General features: G+C 50.2%; 3 protein-coding genes across 3 annotated transcripts; 2 read left to right on the top strand and 1 right to left on the bottom strand.

Moving 5' to 3' along the window:
• Positions 1–355: 355 nt before the first annotated feature.
• On the top strand, positions 356–3,093 carry BO87DRAFT_379735 (transcription factor IIF subunit TFG1). The gene is made up of 4 exons (XM_025624128.1): positions 356–1,876; positions 1,954–2,247; positions 2,301–2,544; positions 2,612–3,093. Exons 1-4 carry the CDS (start codon positions 527–529, stop codon positions 2,851–2,853), a joined length of 2,130 nt encoding a protein of 709 aa, XP_025476117.1. The 5' UTR covers positions 356–526; the 3' UTR covers positions 2,854–3,093.
• Positions 3,094–3,489: 396 nt separating this feature from the next.
• Positions 3,490–9,815, bottom strand: BO87DRAFT_429519 (tetrafunctional fatty acid synthase subunit FAS1; the record flags this gene model as incomplete). The annotated part of the gene is made up of 2 exons (XM_025627501.1): positions 3,490–3,963; positions 4,023–9,815. The coding sequence occupies 2 exons, from the start codon at positions 9,813–9,815 to the stop codon at positions 3,490–3,492; spliced, it is 6,267 nt and encodes a 2,088-aa protein (XP_025476116.1).
• Positions 9,816–12,484: 2,669 nt separating this feature from the next.
• Positions 12,485–18,196, top strand: BO87DRAFT_429518 (trifunctional fatty acid synthase subunit FAS2; the record flags this gene model as incomplete). Its single annotated transcript, XM_025627500.1, has 3 exons — positions 12,485–13,004; positions 13,078–18,026; positions 18,086–18,196. 3 exons carry the CDS (start codon positions 12,485–12,487, stop codon positions 18,194–18,196), a joined length of 5,580 nt encoding a protein of 1,859 aa, XP_025476115.1.
• Positions 18,197–18,447: the final 251 nt, after the last annotated feature.

Here is an 18,447-nt window from a genome sequence, read left to right as displayed (position 1 = left end):
TGCCCCAGGCATTTCGCAGGATATGTCAGACTGAAAATAGACAATACCCACAGTCCGCTTTGTTTCCAATACTTCAAAGTGTTTCTTTGATCTGTACAGGCCGAGGTAAATGGTAATTCACATAGTAGTGATAATGTCCAATAGACACCATAAGGGCTGACAACTTGAGTGAGTTTCTGTAAAAATACAATGTAGCCCACAGTGACATTATCTGAGCAGTGGTAACACCAGACGGAGTATGCCGTTGTACCTTTGTGACGCCACTACCTTTGTCAACAAGTGAAAGTCCACTTACATAATCACTTTCACTTCAGTCATCTCGCGTCCGCCCGGTTTCACTTCAAGTACTCAACGCCTGAGTAGTTATCTACTCTCGCTCGAGATCTTCATCTTCCACCCGGCACACCGCATGAATCTGACAATCTGACTCTGGCCTTAAGCACAACACTTGCAGTATTCAAGCCAGTTTTCCTCGAAGACTTGCCAAGGGCTTGCCTGACCCCGACAAGTACCACAGAACGCTATTATGACCACACCTACTAATGATCAGACTCTCAAGACCCCGACGGGGTCGAACGGTCCTCCACCACTGCGCATTCGCCGGCCAAAAGTGGCTGATCCTCTAGTGCGACCGAAGAGGAGACCGGCAATGAGACCCCCAGCTCCAACGTCGGCAGCAAATGGCGCATCAAGAATGCCCAACTCCAGACCAGTCACTTCGGGCCAGCTACCAGGGGCTCGCGCTGAGAAAAGCTTGACCCCAAAGAATGATTTCTCGGCAAACGGTTTCAGCGGCCCGTTGTTGTCTGAGAATTACGTTGATTACCCCATCGTGACTACAAGACGAGCATTGCGCGAAGGCTTGAAGCACCATATCGCCAGGTTCACCTCGAAAAAGTCCGTCGATCCTCGCGACGAAAGTCAGTTTACTCGCCCCGTTAGACTCCAGCGCCGAGATCCACGAGCACGGCCGAACGACGCGAACGTCGAGAGAGGCCAACTCAATTCGAAACCCGGCTCCGAACAAAGTACCCAGATGGATGAACTTGAACGCGAGGAGTTGGAGGCTAGAAAAGCAGCTCGTGAAAAAGAGCGCGCAGATAATATGGCCCAAATAGCCCCTTCCGTCGGCTCAGCGCCGAAAAGGCATAATGCCCCCAAACAGAAGACCCAGCAAGTGACTAAAACAGACATGACCCCCGAGGAGATTGCCAGGACTCGGATCAAGTATGAGGAGGCCCTTCCGTGGCACTTGGAGGATTTCGACAACAAAAATATCTGGGTAGGAAATTATGAAGCCGCGTTGTCAGAGACCCACGCAGTCTTTGTGCTTGAGAATACAGGGAAGATGAGAATGATACCGGTTGAGAAGTGGTATCGCTTCAGCGCGAAGAATACATTCAAGGCTTTGACCATAGAAGAAGCCGAGAGACTTATGGCTAAGAAGATCAAAGATCCGCGGTGGTTCATGGAGAAACAACAAGAACAAGCTCAACGGAAGGAACTGGAACAATTTGCCAGACAACAAAAAGTGTACGCTGGTAAACAGGGAACCCCAGGCGGTGTCGAAGGATTAGAAGCGGATGAGATGGACTTCGAAGAGGATAGATTTGCCGATGATGAGGAGCATGATGATCTTTTCAACGAGGATGAGGAAGCCAAGGCTGCTGAAAAGCGAATCAAGCAAGACCAATTGAAAGCCAATGTGTTTGATCTGAAGAACGAAAAGGACTATGAAGAGGAGGAACTTAGAGAGAAAAGAGAAAAGGAAGCCCGTCGAGTGCTTGGAAAGAAAGTACGCAAGGCCCTCCAGAAAAGGGAAAAGAACTATGATTATAGTAGCGGTTCAGATGTGAACCCTTATTCAGATGAGGAGGTACATTTTTCGTCCTTACCCTTTTCATATGTACATTTGTACAGGATTTTTTTTGGTGACGATCTGACATTGGACAGAGCTCGGACGACAGTGAAGCTGAACGACAGAAGGAGGAGGAAGAGGGCAAAGCCGAGGAGGACAAGAACAAGAAAGAGCCCTCAAAAGGCAACCTTACTCCATCAGGTCGCTCACGACATGCCGATCCGACCAAGAAAGGCTCTGCCGCAGCACCTAGAAAGCGACTAGGGTCTCCTTCTGATGCAAGTGGTACAGATACGTCCCGCAAGAAGGGGAAGAGCAAACATCCGTCTTCCCAGCCGACACCTCAGCCACCATCTCGTCCTATGTCTCCAAGCGCGTCATCATTACCCGTACGTTTTACGTTCGTTAAACTGCATTTGTTTCGATTATTGACTCGGCCTAGGTCAGCAAAAAGCGTGTTCGGAATGTGTTAGCAGGCGGCGCGGGATCTGCTAGCGATGTTGACGGCGGGGCTGGATCGGGAGGCGAAATGAGTGAGAGTGGAAAGGTTAAGAAACTAAAGCTCAATCCTCCGTCAGTGGCATCACAGAGTGTGACACCGCAGGGCTCAAGGGCCGGCAGTCCGGCTCCCTTGGGCAGCAAGAGCTTCTCTGGCAGTCGTGCTAGCAGTCCGGAATCTTTGAGGGGTAAGTTATATGATTCTATCATTCTGTGCACTACGAATCGATTTACTGAGTGGCTGTACACCTTCAGGTCCAACACGCATTTCAACCCCGGGTCCATCTGGTAGTGCCCAGGGCTTCCCAACACCCGCAGAAATCCATGCTGCTATTCCGCAGTCTGGTATTGGAAGTAGTGATCTGCTTAGAATCTTCCGTCCTCGTATTGGGGAATCCAAAGAGAACCACCGGCGTTTCATAGCAATTGTCAAAGATGTTGGAGTGTACGGGAAAGAAGATAGGCTCCTACGACCTGGTTCACTGAAAGAGACATAAACCGATACATCACTATCATGCAGATCATATGACAGTGTTGTCTCGCACCAATGAACAAAGTGCTTTCGCGAAGCGTGAGCGATCAATGGAAAGACCAGAAAAAGCCTTGCCGTTGCACTGACTTGAAGGAAAATCCCCATGGTTTTGTAGGGGTTGCTGGACAGTGTACAGCTAGCTATAGGGCACAAGAGACAAAGGCGCCACCGGTGTATCTAATCTTAATTCGATAATCTACATAAGTTGGAATATTCTTTCGTACCTGTCAAGGCAAAGTGATTTTTTAGGCCCGATCGTTGTCAAAGTCTTCGTAATTGTAGCGAAAGAGGCAGCGTCAATCCAGCATCGAGCGGATCGACTTGTGCATAAAAAAATGTTGCGAGTAGTAACAAATGCATATGAGCAGTTTGAAATCACCTCAATCCGTAATAGAGTATGTGAAGAAATTTCATCTCTTATTCTCATTCGCACCGTAATAGTTGATTGATACGACTATATTCCTACATCAATCGCCAAGGGTCTGACATATTGAACAGTGATATTAGGGGCAATTTCGAAACACCAGCGCTAGAACAAGACTGAGATTTAGAAACAAACGAACAACAGAACTCCTATATATATTGAAAAATGAATCTACCCCTAGGCATCAGCCACTCCAGTGTTGCGTTCACCATCCTCATATTTCTCCCAGTTGGCTAGGATATGCGCGATTCTGGGAGAGTTGGTGAGTCTGTAAACATCCTCGAAGTACTCCTTGGTGATCTCGAACGGTCTTGCTGTGACGTTCGGGATATATTTGCCGATCAGTTTACTAGGGTCAATAGTAGTCTTGTTGATCTTCTTGAGCAAGAAAGAGCGGAAGGGCTTGACACCAGAACGAAGGAAGGTGCTGTGGAAGGGCACATCAATGCCTCGGAGAGGAATGGTGGCGAAGCCGCGCTCGAGAGCAATAGGCTTAGGCTTCGACTCTGTCTGCTTGACACACTCTTGGATAATATTGACAAGGTGCGTCTTGACGTCGTCCAAAGACATGCTCTGCATAAGTGCAGGGATGTCAATGTTCTGAGCCTTGAGATAGTTGAGCAGGTTCGTGAGACAGTCGAGTGCCCGAAGCTGCAAAGAAGTTAGAACAGAACGGACAATAAATTGTAGATATAGGGGTTAAGACTCACATCACCGGCAGCAACATATTGCATGTTGGCGACATTGTAGTTGACAATCTCCAGGAGCCAGCCAGTCTCCTCAGAAATGTTCTCCACCACATATTGCAAGGCTTGTTCGTTGAACGTCTTGGAGATTCGGCTCGGGTTGACAGCACACATAGAGTAGTTAGAGCGACCTTGCTCGTCTCGCTCAACAGCAACCTGCATTGTCAAGCCACGATAGAACACAACAGAGACCAAGCTTTCGATGGGCATGACATCGGCAAGTGCGGCGAGAGCCGAATACTCACCCAGCGAGTGACCTGCAAAGCTGCTATCTCTTTGGACGAGACCCTTGGAACGCATGTCCTCGAAACTTGCCTTCTCCATCAAAGTCAGAGCCGGCTGAGTGAACTGAGTTGCGGAAAGCAGGCCAGAGGGCGAACGGTAAGTGTAAGACGCCGTATCCTCGTCGATCTCCTTGAAGATCTTCTCAGACTTGATGGATCCATCTGCGTTGACGGTTTCAAAGGTCATCGACATGTAGTTCTGCCGGATAGCTTTACCACGAGGACCACCAAAGTAGACAGTCAGCTCCTTGGGGTTGTTCTTCACAATGTCGATGATTGAGAGACCGTAATTCTCGATGAAATGGCGGTCTGCACGATCCCAAACCTCTTTGGCAACTGGGCTGTTGGCGTACAATTCCATACCCATTCCCTGCTCCTGGGATCCCTGGCCGGTAAAGACGTACGACGTGACAGGTTGCTCTACTTCAGCCTCACCAAGGAGAACCTTATCTTCAGTGTCTTTGTTGATGACCTCGACCTTGATGATCTTACGACCAGCGATCATACCAACATGCTGCAATTTGACGGCGATGACATCATTGGGCAAGACCATGCCAACCAGGGACACGTGGAAGCCTCGAACGCGGCCAATGTTGTTTTCGGCCGCCCACGTCTCAACATAGCTGCGGACTGCAGCACTCGAGTACATCCCGTGAGTGATAGTACCGGGCAAGTTGGCGTAGCTGGAGAAGACTCGAGATACGTGGATGGGGTTGTAGTCGCCAGAGACACGAGCGTATGTTTCGTTGGACGCAGGAGCGCGCAATTCCAAGGCAGTCTTGCCGCTGAGAGGGATGGGGTTCTCAAAGTAGACCGGTTGTTCAATAGACGTTCCGTTGCGCTGAAGGTAGTCGATCACGGGGTTTCCGTGAGAAGTACCGGCTTCATAGTCCACAGACGCCACTTGGATAATCTCCTTAGTGGGGAGCTCGAGGAGCACTTGACCAATTGTCTGGACGTGGCTGAATACAGACTTGTTCTTGAAACGGATCAGGCTTTGAAGACGGAAAGTCAAGGTCTGACCCAACAGCTCAACATCGGGGCCATCCATGCGGAACCATTCCTTGGAGCGAAGGATCGCAACATCCCGACTGGAAGCGAGATGAACCTGCATAGGCACTTCGTCCTTGCGCTGGAAGGTGTTTTCGAAGTCCAGATAGGCTCCACGGTACAAGAATTGACTGGTGACGTGCATGATAGGCTGACCATCTCTTTCAATTGTACCGCAGACTTCAACCATCTTACCAGATTCCTGGTTAATGACAGCGTTGATCTGAGCAGTAGTATCCAGAACATCTCCGACCTTGAGAGGCTGAGCTCCAGGGACCATCTTGAATCCATTGGAAAGGTGAACCAGCTTCAAGAGATCACCATCGATGGTGCGTGGGAAGATAGGCTTAGTGATTGCCTGCCAACCAGCAACAATGGCAAAGTCCATGGGAGCATATACCTCTTTACCGGGGCGGTCGACAAAGGCTTCGCCAGTGTTACCGACTGCATGAACGAAATCAGCAACGGCTTGGGACGTGATAGTGGTACGCCCGCCGCTGAAAGTGGCAGTGGTGGGCGTATCAAATGGAACATCCTTGTTGCCAAACCACACACGGTAGTAGAACTCCTTGATGCGGTCGTTGCGGCTGTCCATGACCTCACGGATGGGAGCGTAGCCTGCCTCAGGATGATATGTGAACAAGAAAGTCAAAGGCACAACGCCGGCCTCGGCCGTGCGTCCTTCATACATAGTAAAGCTGATTTGACTCTGCTCGTTCATCTTCACCTCGACTGTCTTGACAAGCTTGCCAGACTGATAAGGTTCTCTCACGATGATAGTCGTCTTCGAGGGATCATCCGGGAAAGAAACTTCAACATACATACCCGGAACCGGCGCAACAATCCGTTTCATCGGGTTAGTCTGGAAACGATGGCCTTGGACAAATACATCGGCCAGGAACATGGCATGCCGCCAGGAATATGACGGTCCAGCAAGGAGACGCAACCAACGGTCCAAATCCGGCAGGTCAGCGGTTGGGGAGGAGGACAAGCGGTAGGCGACCTTGTTAGCGTCTTCCGAGATGGTGAGGCCGTCGATGTCCGAATCATCAACATCCTGCTGGAAACGACCTCCGAAGTATTCAATAACAGGCACTCCGCTATTATCGCTGCCGTAGACATCCTTGGTCAAGCTTTCAATATGACCTTGATGAATACCATTCAGGATGTCCGCAACTGGCTCGTCAATAATGTTCGAGAACTTGGCAGCCATCGGACCCTGCAGGATACATGTTCTACCAACGTCCTGACCAACAACCGCCTCAAGGTCTTCGCTTTGCCACAGGGAGTCCTTCTTGAACCAGTACTCGAAGTTCTCATCCAGAGAGGGAACGAACGGCACTGGCTTCTGACCGCGTCGCTGGCAGAGCAATAGGAAGTGCTGTACATCTTGGGCGTTGATCAACTGAGATGCCGCTTCCGGATAGGAAGCCAGGATGTTATCAATGGCCGGGTACGGTGTGTTGAGCTCCGAGTAGTTTTGAAGCAGAGACGGTTGACCCTCAGTAGTGGTGAATCGTTCTTCAACTCGACGGATGAAATCGCCGGTCAGCTTCTTCAAAGATTCATCAATCCATCTACTCTCATGCTTGACATACATGAGGTCCACCATGCGGTGAACCACTTCGGTATAAGTCATGTCTTCCAGGTCGACTGTCTCTCCGGCAGCGTTGCGACCGAACCAAACCTTCTGGAAATCGTCGTTGAGCTTTTGGATGATGTAGTTCCGGAGCTTCTTGAGCTCGGGGACACGCTTTGCCTTGTCAAGCTTGAAGATCTTCTGGTCCATTTCGTGCCAGAAGAGAACACCTCGAGTGGCCAACTTGTGGATAGGCTCACCCATCTCCGAAAGTACGGTGACAACACCACCTGCCGAGCCCTTGTAAGTCTTCTCCCAGTCCTTGTCGTCGAGACCCGGAGCCTCGGCGATGGCCTTCTTGGCGTTCTTGGACGTATGCGCTTCCTTGGAGATCATCATGCGACTGCCGAACAGGCATCCATCAAAAGGCATAGGCGGGTAACCGAAGCCAGAAGACCAGGTACCAGACAGGTAGGGATAGGTATCTTCCGAGCCGCCGAAACCACTGCCGGCAACCAGAACGATATTCTCGCAGCGCCTAATGCGGCTATACATCTGCAAAATTGGCTGGTGGAAATCTTCAAAGGAGTGATGTCCACCACCACGTCCACCAGTCCATTGCAGGATGATAGGAAACTTCGGATTAGCCTTTGCGATATTGATGACTTGCTGAATTGCATCGACAGAGCCCGGCTTGAAAGCGATGTGCTTGATACCCAGCGTTTCAATGTACTCGTTGGCCACCTCGATAGACGGCACACCGGCACCGATGGTCAATCCTTCAATTGGCACACCCTCAGCCCTCAGCCTGCCAATCAGGGGAATCTGCCAAGCCATAGCCCGGGGGTTAACATAGATCAGGTTGATTGTAATACCACGACCAGGGGGGATCGCCTTTTCAATCTTGTTGACGGCCTCGGTCATTGATTTGGCATTGTAATAACCACCACCAGCAAGTTCAATGTGATAGCCAGCGTTCATGGTCGCAGCAACAAAATCCCATGGAACAGTGGTTGGCGTCATTCCAGCAACCATGATGGGAGGGATGCCTAGCAGTCGACTCATCTTGGTATCAACGAAGGTTTGCCCCACTGCGTTCTTCACGAGACGCGGTCCATATTCCTTAACCCAGTCAATGGCATACTGGACGGAGTGTTCATCGCGATCGAAGAGCTCAGGCTTGTAGCCAACTTCGGCGTTGGTGCCATCCATAGCCCCAGCAAGAACCACGCGGACACCGGTACCATCCTTGTTGCGGTTTGTAAGAACTCCAAGACCGGAGATGCCACCAGGTCCAAAGTCAACGATATGTGTGGCCCCTGAGAAGACAGTTGCCTGCTCCCAATTAACGGCATCGTGAGTGATCATTCGAACCAGGGCGGGAACAACATTAGCTTCACCGGACTTGCTCAGATCACTGCCAGACTTCGTATCGAAAACCGGGATTGCGAGGGACCCGGCAGGGATCTCGATGTCTTCAAGATCTTCCAGAATCCTGTCATATGCCGGGTACAAGTACTGGCTGTGGAACGGAGCGGTGATAGGAAGGAAGCGGTTAACGAAGCGAACTTTACGTTGTGTGTAGGGCACCCGGTTTTGGTCCAAGCCTGTCGGAGCCTTGACCTTGCGCAGGCGCAAGTTGAGACCGTAAAGAGAGAGAGGCGGTCCAGTGACAACGAAATTCCGAGCACTGTTGACAAGCGAAATGGAGATATGGCGATCCTCGGGAAGATGCTGGTTCGTAGTGTCAATATGTTCCTGAACGGCAGATCTTGGAAGGTCTCGGATAGACAACATAGGCGTAGGCGTGCCTTCTCCGTTTTCGATCGAATCCTGGAGGACGGACGGGGCAATGGAAGTGCGGGGGTAGGCCTGCTGACTACGGAGACCAATCCAGAAAAGCATCGTCAAGGCATTCTTGGCGGCCTTGTCGAAACTCTCCCAAGTAGAGGCAGAGGCAATTGCAGCAGCTGTTACGACGCCCTGGGAATGGCCAGTGGTTCCACTGAACCTTTCCAGAAGCTCACCGGGCGTTTTGCCCAAGACCTTGCAGGTCACAACAAAGTGCGCCAGCTGAACCAGTCCGATCAACGGCAAGCTCACCGGGGCCGACACAAGGTAGTCGGTGTCGGGCTGAGAGTCACGATCCTGAAGCCATTGCATGATATCCAATCCCTTGGAATAGAGCTTGCTGGCTTCGGGCTCATGAGAGAGACTCTGCAGCAATTCCGCGGACGAAGTGATAAGATCGTCGACGAAGGAAGGGTAAGTGGTGTAGATTTCTCTCAGCTCATCAAAGTACTCTTCAATATTTCCTTGTCCTCCGAAAACCGAGTAGATGCTCGCCTTCTCGTCCGAGGCAGCTCGGAACAATGCGGAGTCGTAGGGCTTAAGAGGGCGACCAACTGCTGTTCTCCCAGCATAGTAAGCCTGAACGACGGTAACCTTCTTGGAGGTAATGCCGGGTAGGCTGGCAGCAACAGCATGGACGTCATTGCCCCTCATAAAGGCGCGTTCAAACTCGTTCAGAGCCAGCTTCAGAACCTCCACATAAGTTCCACTCGCATCATCCTCGCCTTCTTCAACTTCATGTGCAACATGTCCGATGTATCTAGCCACCAGTTCCGGAACTGAGGAAGGCTCATCATCCTGAGCAAGCTCGTCCGTCGGCTGTGGTAAAGAAGCTGTAAAGGTATCCTTCAATTGCGACGCATGGAAATGAAGGGAGGTCGGCACAAGGAAGGAGAACTCGAGTGACCCATGTGTGAGAATAAGGGGCCTCAACGACTGTGACGAGCGAGGGGTATTAATGCCCGTCTGGGGGCCAGTGGACGTTCCGTACATCTCGTGGTCTCGTGTATGTCTCTATTGGTTTGGTTTGGGATATCGCAATTGAAAGCCAAGCAATGGCGCGAAGGTATTATCAACAAGGATATATCGAGACTCTGTTATGTATAAGCGTTATGCAAGATCCTAGGAAAATTTCGAGGAAGGAATGATATTGCAATGGCAAGGAAGGCTCTGGATGATGGGGTAGGAAAGACACTTGCGGGGAAGAAATCCGGAACGAAAACACTTTTTTTTTCTTCCCAAGGAGGGGAGAGTGCAATAGTTGAGTGAAGGTTATGAACAATTGAATCAACTGTTCCCGGGGTATCCTACCTAATTCTATCACGGATGGGTCTTTTCTTTCGAACAATACTTGATCAAGTCTGGCCGAGTTTCATCGACTGGTCCACCGTCCACCGAGGACAAGATAGCGGTGTAATGAGGTTATGGGCAAGTTTTAGAGGGGAAAAAATATTACAATATGGAAAAAACGGTAAAATAGATATGAAGAACAAAATGAAGAAGGATGACAATAGAAGGGGAAAAAAGGGAGAGAAGGTGGACTGGTACAGACTGGAGTGGACGGGGTGAACCAGACCTTAATTGGTACAAAAAAAAAGCTGTTCACCACATCCAGGCGATATTTTATTATTACACGTGCAGAGATAGGTGTGGCACTCACACAACGCTGCCCACACAACCAAGCACCACAACCACAACACACTCTGTTGAACCGGCCGAGCGGAGGCAGAATTCCGCCGGCTTGGGCTGGTTGAATGGGAACTGACCGGATTAGGTATGGTGGGCAAGAGGATCTCCCCAAAGGTCCAAAATGGTTGGGCTGGCCCGTAGGGTTGGATATGACAATACCTGACCAGTGACCACCAATGTACCCTCCCACTCTACCCGAGTTAGTCTAGTACTCATAACTACTCTCTATATCTATCTATATATCCATGCAACGTATGTTCAACGCCTGCCTGGCACCAACCAAGTGTGCAATGTAGGTATTAAATCGCAATTGTAGTGGTTGTAGTACCATTAAGGTAGCGTACCTACCCGCATTATACATGTATACCTTGCATTTTAAAGAAAATCTATAGGAGCTCTGAAAGACCTAGCTACTGCCTCCATCAATAGCCATATATGCGCACCATAGTCTACATAGAGACAGATAATATGCTAAGGCAAAAGTATTAGTCCCTTCATAACACGTATTTGAGATGTATCTAGCCCCATTTCTAGCCTGAACGTAGTCGCTTATACTGCTCTCATCTTCATTACTTATGCAAGAACGTCTACTGGGAAATGGGGACCCAAGATCGGTTCAATTAGAATGGGCCAATCAATGCTACTCGAATGTTATCATAGTACTCACAGACATTGACGAGTGGCATATAGTCGATCAAAGAAGTACTTCCGTGGTACACTGTTGTCAATGATCGCCTAGCTGTCACTGGTTGAGGCATTCCGTTTCATACTTCTTGAAGCCAAGCTGTAGATTCGTACTTGCTACACATTTCCCAACCATTACCATCTAATTCACTCCGAGATCTCCAATTTCTAAACTCCAGATAGTATGTATGTAAAGCCAGAAAATGCTGCTGAGTGACTATACAAAGACACCTATGATGAACAGACACTACTTAGTAGAGATAAGTAACTACTAGTATTGTAGAGAGTATACCTTGTGTACATGGAGTGTAGGTATCAGCTAAGTCATTTATTACGCGTGGGTAATGAGAAAAAAAAATTACGGAGCCAGGTTAGCTCAACTTATGATTTGGTTTGACTCCAACTTCCATATTTCCGTTTATCATGATTATTATTATTATTATTATTATTACTATTATTATTATTATTATCACCATCATGGACTCTCATTGGAGGGGAGAGGATGTTCTACCCTGTTCCATTCCAATTTAATGGCTGTTTCCATGAGTTGTTCCCCAAAACGTCCCTCCTGGAGTACATCCATACTCCGTACTCCGTACCGCACGAAAGTAATCTCCCGCCCCAACACTCACCAAAAGCTTCTAGTCCAAAATCCCATCCACCCATAACTCTGTAAGCCCTCTTCTGTCGGTGCATAGATAGTATCTTCCAATCTCCCTATTTCGTCTAATAGAAATTCATAATTCTACTATTTTATTTTTTTTATTGTGATTTTTTTTGTCCCCTATCCCATCCACTTTTCTTTGGGACATCTCGGTCCCAGGTCATCGGCGAATTCTCCCCACCGCCAGTGGCTCCAGGCTGGGGTGAGTACTCTTAATTCCCACCTCTAACAACTTTTTTTCCCTTCCGTTCCAGCATCTTTTTTTCCGCTCGCTGGTTGTATGTGCGGTTCAACCAGGAGCCAGAAAACAACATCTTCTTTCCAAGTAATTATTTCTCTATTTTGCTGACTGGTTCTTGTTCAATTAGAACTGAAATTGTTCAACCATCATCACCTTATATTATCAGTTTAATTATATTCTTCTTCTCTTACCCTAAGCCTCATCACTCGATTTCCCTACCGTTGGCCGCTGTTCTTCCTGGATTATCTCTCGAGCCGGTTTTTCAAGTCGTATCTTTCCCCCACCAAGTCTGTCGCAATTTCTTGATACTGCGACCGCTATTCTCGAACCGCACCGGGGCTCTTTTTTATACTCTTACCATTCTATTACCTAGTCTCCTTCAACATGCGGCCCGAAATCGAGCAGGAGCTGGCTCACACTTTGCTGGTTGAACTTCTGGCCTACCAGTTCGCTTCACCGGTGAGATGGATAGAGACCCAGGATGTTATTCTCGCAGAGAAGAGGACAGAGCGAATTGTGGAAATCGGTCCCGCAGACACACTGGGTGGTATGGCGAGACGGACCCTCGCATCAAAATATGAGGCATACGATGCTGCTACTTCCGTGCAGCGTCAAATACTTTGCTACAACAAAGATGCGAAGGAGATCTATTACGATGTTGATCCCGTGGAGGAAGAAGAAGCGCAACCATCGGCAGAGCCTGCGGCCGGTGCCCCTGCTGCTGCTGCTCCTGCCGCCGCTGCTGCTCCCGCGGCTGCTGCTCCACCTAGTGCCGGCCCTGCAGCAGCAATTGAGGACGCACCGGTTACGGCAGTGGATGTGCTGAGAACTCTGGTCGCGCAGAAGTTGAAGAAGAGCTTGTCGGATGTGCCCTTGAGTAAAGCCATCAAAGATCTGGTTGGAGGTATGTATTTGCCATCTCATCCGCCTCCACATCATTGCAAATGGATATTGATTTGGTTCCCTCTCACTACCAGGTAAATCCACTCTGCAGAATGAAATTTTGGGAGATCTCGGAAAGGAGTTCGGTTCGACGCCCGAGAAACCGGAAGACACACCTCTGGACGAGCTAGGCGCATCTATGCAGGCGACATTCAATGGACAACTCGGCAAGCAGTCTTCATCCCTTATTGCTCGCCTGGTCTCGTCGAAGATGCCCGGTGGCTTCAACATCACCGCAGTTCGCAAATACCTTGAGACAAGATGGGGTTTGGGATCTGGTCGTCAAGATGGCGTCCTTCTCCTTGCTCTCACTATGGAACCACCCTCCCGTATTGGCTCCGAGGCTGAGGCCAAGTCGTACCTTGACGATGTTGCCAACAAATACGCTGCCAGCGCCGGCATCAGCCTTTCGGCACCGGCAGCTGGTGGTGATAGCGGGGCAGGTGGTGGCGGCATGCTCATGGATCCGGCTGCGATTGATGCCTTGACCAAAGACCAGCGGGCATTGTTCAAGCAGCAGCTGGAGATAATTGCGCGTTATTTGAAGATGGATCTACGCGCCGGTCAAAAGGCTTACATCACTTCTCAGGAGTCTCAGAAAACATTGCAGGCCCAGCTGGACCTTTGGCAGGCCGAGCATGGCGATTTCTATGCTTCTGGTATCGAGCCGGCTTTCGATGCCCTGAAAGCACGCGTGTATGATTCTTCTTGGAACTGGGCACGCCAAGATGCTCTGAGCATGTACTACGACATCATTTTCGGCAGGCTCAAGGTCGTGGATCGTGAGATTGTGAGCCAGTGCATTCGCATTATGAACCGTTCAAACCCACTGCTTCTTGAGTTCATGCAGTACCACATTGACAACTGCCCCACTGATCGGGGTGAGACTTATCAGTTGGCCAAGGAACTTGGTGAGCAACTTATCGAAAACTGCAAGGAAGTGTTGGGTGTCGCCCCTGTGTACAAGGATGTCGCTGTGCCTACCGGACCCCAGACTACTGTCGATGCCAGAGGAAACATTGGGTACAAGGAGGTTCCCCGGGCCAGCGCTCGCAAGTTGGAACACTACGTGAAGCAAATGGCGGAGGGAGGCCCTATCTCCGAGTACAGCAACCGCACGAAGGTCCAGAATGATCTCCGCAGTGTCTACAAGTTGATCCGCAGACAGCATCGCTTGTCCAAGTCATCGCAACTTCAGTTCAATGCGCTCTACAAGGAAGTTATTCGTGCTCTCAGCATGAATGAGAACCAGATCATGCCCCAAGAGAACGGTTCTGGCAAGAAGACCGGCAGGAATGGTGTCAAGCGCAACGGCAGCCCCCGCGCAGGTAAAGTGGAGACCATTCCCTTCTTGCATCTTAAGAAGAAGTCCGAACACGGCTGGGATTACAGCAAGAAACTCACCGGTGTTTACCTGGACGTATTGGAATCTGCTGCACGGTCAGGTCTCACCTTCCAGGGCAAGAACGTCTTGATGACAGGCGCAGGCGCAGGCTCCATTGGAGCGGAAGTGCTGCAAGGCCTGATTAGTGGTGGCGCCAAGGTGGTTGTCACGACAAGCCGCTACTCTCGTGAGGTCACTGAGTACTACCAAGCCATGTATGCCCGCTATGGTAGCCGTGGCTCACAGCTTGTTGTGGTGCCTTTCAACCAAGGTAGCAAGCAAGATGTGGAAGCACTTGTCGACTATATCTACGACGCAAAGAAGGGTCTCGGCTGGGATTTGGACTTCGTTGTTCCATTTGCTGCCATTCCTGAGAATGGACGTGAAATCGACTCGATTGACTCGAAGTCTGAACTGGCTCACCGCATCATGTTGACAAACCTCTTGCGACTTTTGGGTTGCATCAAGACACAGAAGCAGAGCAACGGTTTTGAAACCCGTCCCGCTCAAGTCATCCTCCCCTTGTCTCCTAACCATGGTACTTTCGGAAACGATGGTCTTTACTCTGAGTCTAAGCTGGGTTTGGAAACTCTTTTCAACCGCTGGTATTCTGAGAACTGGAACAACTATCTGACCATTTGTGGTGCTGTGATTGGATGGACTCGGGGTACAGGTCTCATGAGCGGCAACAACATGGTTGCCGAAGGTGTTGAGAAGCTCGGTGTCCGTACCTTTTCCCAGCAAGAGATGGCCTTCAACTTGCTTGGTCTCATGGCGCCTGCGATCGTCAACCTGTGTCAGCTTGACCCTGTCTGGGCTGACCTTAATGGTGGTCTCCAATTCATCCCTGACCTGAAGGACCTCATGACCAAGCTTCGCACGGAAATCATGGAGACAAGTGATGTTCGCCAGGCAGTCATCAAAGAGACTGCAATCGAAAACAAGATCGTCAATGGAGAGGATAGTGAGGTCCTCTATAAACGGGTGATCGCTGAGCCTCGTGCCAACATCAAGTTCCAGTTCCCTAATCTGCCTAACTGGGAGGAGGATGTGAAGCCACTTAACGACAACCTGAAAGGTATGGTCAACCTGGACAAGGTCGTGGTGGTCACCGGATTTTCGGAGGTCGGACCCTGGGGTAACTCTCGCACACGCTGGGAGATGGAGGCTTACGGCAAATTCTCCCTTGAAGGATGTGTGGAGATGGCATGGATCATGGGCCTTATCAAGCACCACAACGGTCCATTGAAGGGTAAGGCCTATTCAGGATGGGTCGACGCGAAGTCTGGGGAGCCCGTGGATGATAAGGATGTGAAGCCGAAGTACGAGAAGTTCATCCTTGAACATTCTGGTATTCGGCTTATCGAGCCCGAATTGTTCAAGGGCTATGATCCCAAGAAGAAGCAGCTGCTCCAGGAAATTGTCATCCAGGAGGACTTGGATCCGTTTGAAGCTTCGAAGGAGACCGCAGAGGAATTCAAGCGTGAGCATGGCGAAAAGGTGGAGATCTTTGAGTTGCCAGAGTCCGGCGAGTACACTGTGCGCCTGAAGAAGGGAGCCACTCTCTTGATCCCGAAGGCCCTTCAGTTCGACCGCCTTGTTGCTGGCCAGATCCCTACTGGCTGGGATGCTAAGAGATACGGTATCCCTGATGATATCATCGAACAAGTTGATCCCGTCACGTTGTTCGTCCTTGTCTGTACTGCTGAGTCTATGCTTTCAGCTGGTATTACCGATCCGTATGAATTCTACAAGTACGTCCACCTGTCTGAGGTCGGAAACTGCATCGGCTCGGGTATCGGTGGTACCCACGCGTTGCGGGGAATGTACAAGGACCGCTACCTGGACAAGCCTCTTCAAAAGGACATTCTGCAGGAATCTTTTATCAACACGATGAGTGCCTGGGTTAACATGCTTCTCTTGTCCTCAACTGGCCCGATCAAGACTCCAGTCGGAGCTTGCGCCACTGCGGTCGAATCCGTTGACATTGGTTACGAGACGATTGTGGAAGGAAAGGCTCGTGTCTGCTTTGTTGGAGGATTCGACGATTTCCAAGAAGAAGGATCTTATGAATTCGCCAACATGAAGGCGACCAGCAATGCCGAAGACGAGTTTGCCCATGGTCGCACCCCGCAAGAAATGTCGCGGCCCACCACTACCACTCGTGCTGGATTCATGGAGTCTCAGGGTTGCGGTATGCAACTCATTATGAGTGCCCAGCTTGCTCTGGACATGGGTGTACCGATCTATGGTATCATTGCGCTGACCACCACGGCTACCGACAAGATTGGTCGCTCTGTTCCCGCACCCGGTCAAGGAGTTCTCACCACCGCGCGCGAGAACCCTGGCAAGTTCCCATCTCCTTTGCTGGACATCAAGTACCGTCGCCGTCAGCTTGACCTGCGTAAGAAGCAGATTAAGGAATGGCAAGAATCCGAGTTGTTGTACCTCCAGGAAGAAGCCGAGGCTATGAAAGCCCAGGCCGCTGATGAATCTTTCGACGTCTCTGGCTACCTCCAGGAGCGCGCTCAGCACATTGAACGCGAAGCTATCCGCCAGGAGAAGGATGCCCAGTTCAGCCTTGGAAACAACTTCTGGAAGCAGGATTCACGTATCGCTCCTCTTCGTGGTGCTCTCGCCACCTGGGGTCTGACTGTTGATGATATCGGTGTTGCCTCATTCCACGGTACTTCTACTGTCGCTAATGACAAGAATGAATCGGACGTCATTTGCCAGCAGATGAAGCACCTGGGTCGGAAGAAGGGCAACGCCCTTTTGGGTATCTTCCAGAAATATCTCACTGGACATCCCAAGGGTGCTGCTGGTGCCTGGATGTTCAACGGCTGTCTTCAGGTCCTTGAAAGTGGTCTGGTTCCTGGCAACCGCAACGCTGATAACGTAGACAAGGTGATGGAGAAATTCGACTACATCGTTTACCCAAGCCGCAGCATCCAGACTGACGGTATCAATGCCTTCTCTGTCACTTCATTTGGTTTCGGACAGAAGGGTGCACAGGTTATTGGTATTCACCCCAAGTACCTCTTCGCAACCCTCGATCGGGCACAGTACCAGACCTACAAGGCCAAGGTCGAGGCGAGACAGAAGAAGGCATACCGCTTCTTCCACAATGGCCTGATCAACAACAGCATCTTCGTCGCGAAGGATAAGGCTCCTTACGAAGATGCCCAGCAGAGCAAGGTCTTCCTCAACCCTGATTACCGTGTGGCTGCCGACAAGAAGACCTCGCAACTCAAGTTTCCTGCCCAGCCCCCCAAGGCTGATGACAAAGGACTTGAGAGCACAAAGACTATGATTGAGTCGCTGGCTAAGGCTAATGCTTCTGAAGACTCGAAGGTCGGTGTGGATGTGGAGAACATCGAAAGTTTCAATATTGAAAATGAAACCTTCATTGAACGGAATTTCACCGCAAGCGAGCAAGAGTACTGCCAAAAGGCAGCGTCTCCTCGATCATCCTTTGCCGGACGGTGGAGTGCCAAGGAAGCTGTTTTCAAGGCCTTGGGTGTCAGCAGCAAGGGCGCAGGTGCCCCTCTCAAGGACATTGAGATCTCAAGTGACTCAACCGGTGCCCCCGTCGTCAATGTAAGTACTACTTTGTCATCGCCCCGCCGATAGGAAATCCCGACTAACTTGTTATCCAGCTTCACGGTGCTGCAGCTGAAGCTGCCAAGCAGGCTGGCGTCAAACAGGTCAGCGTCAGCATCAGCCACAGTGATACCCAGGCAGTCGCGGTCGCGGTCTCCAAATTTTAATGCGCTTGATGAGGAATAATGGCCTGAATTTATGTCATGTACCTTGAGTGTAATCTATCATGTCTCTTTCCTAGCCTCGTTAGACAGTATTAGATTGTCAATACACAACGTCTTTGATTCCAATGCTTGTTCAAGTGTTCACTTATCATCCTCTCTCCTCTGTGTTTGTTGCGCTGCTTGGTTCCGATAGGAGGTTCAATGTGTGGGTTGCTGACCTCACAGCGAACGCCTCAACTCTTACTCGGTTGTAT

The sequence above is a fragment of the Aspergillus neoniger genome, assembly GCF_003184625.1.
Source record: "Aspergillus neoniger CBS 115656 unplaced genomic scaffold BO87scaffold_35, whole genome shotgun sequence".
NCBI classification, from domain to species: domain Eukaryota; kingdom Fungi; phylum Ascomycota; class Eurotiomycetes; order Eurotiales; family Aspergillaceae; genus Aspergillus; species Aspergillus neoniger.
The sequence above is the reverse complement of the archived record's forward strand: the minus strand, read 5'-3'. Positions and strand labels throughout refer to the sequence as shown.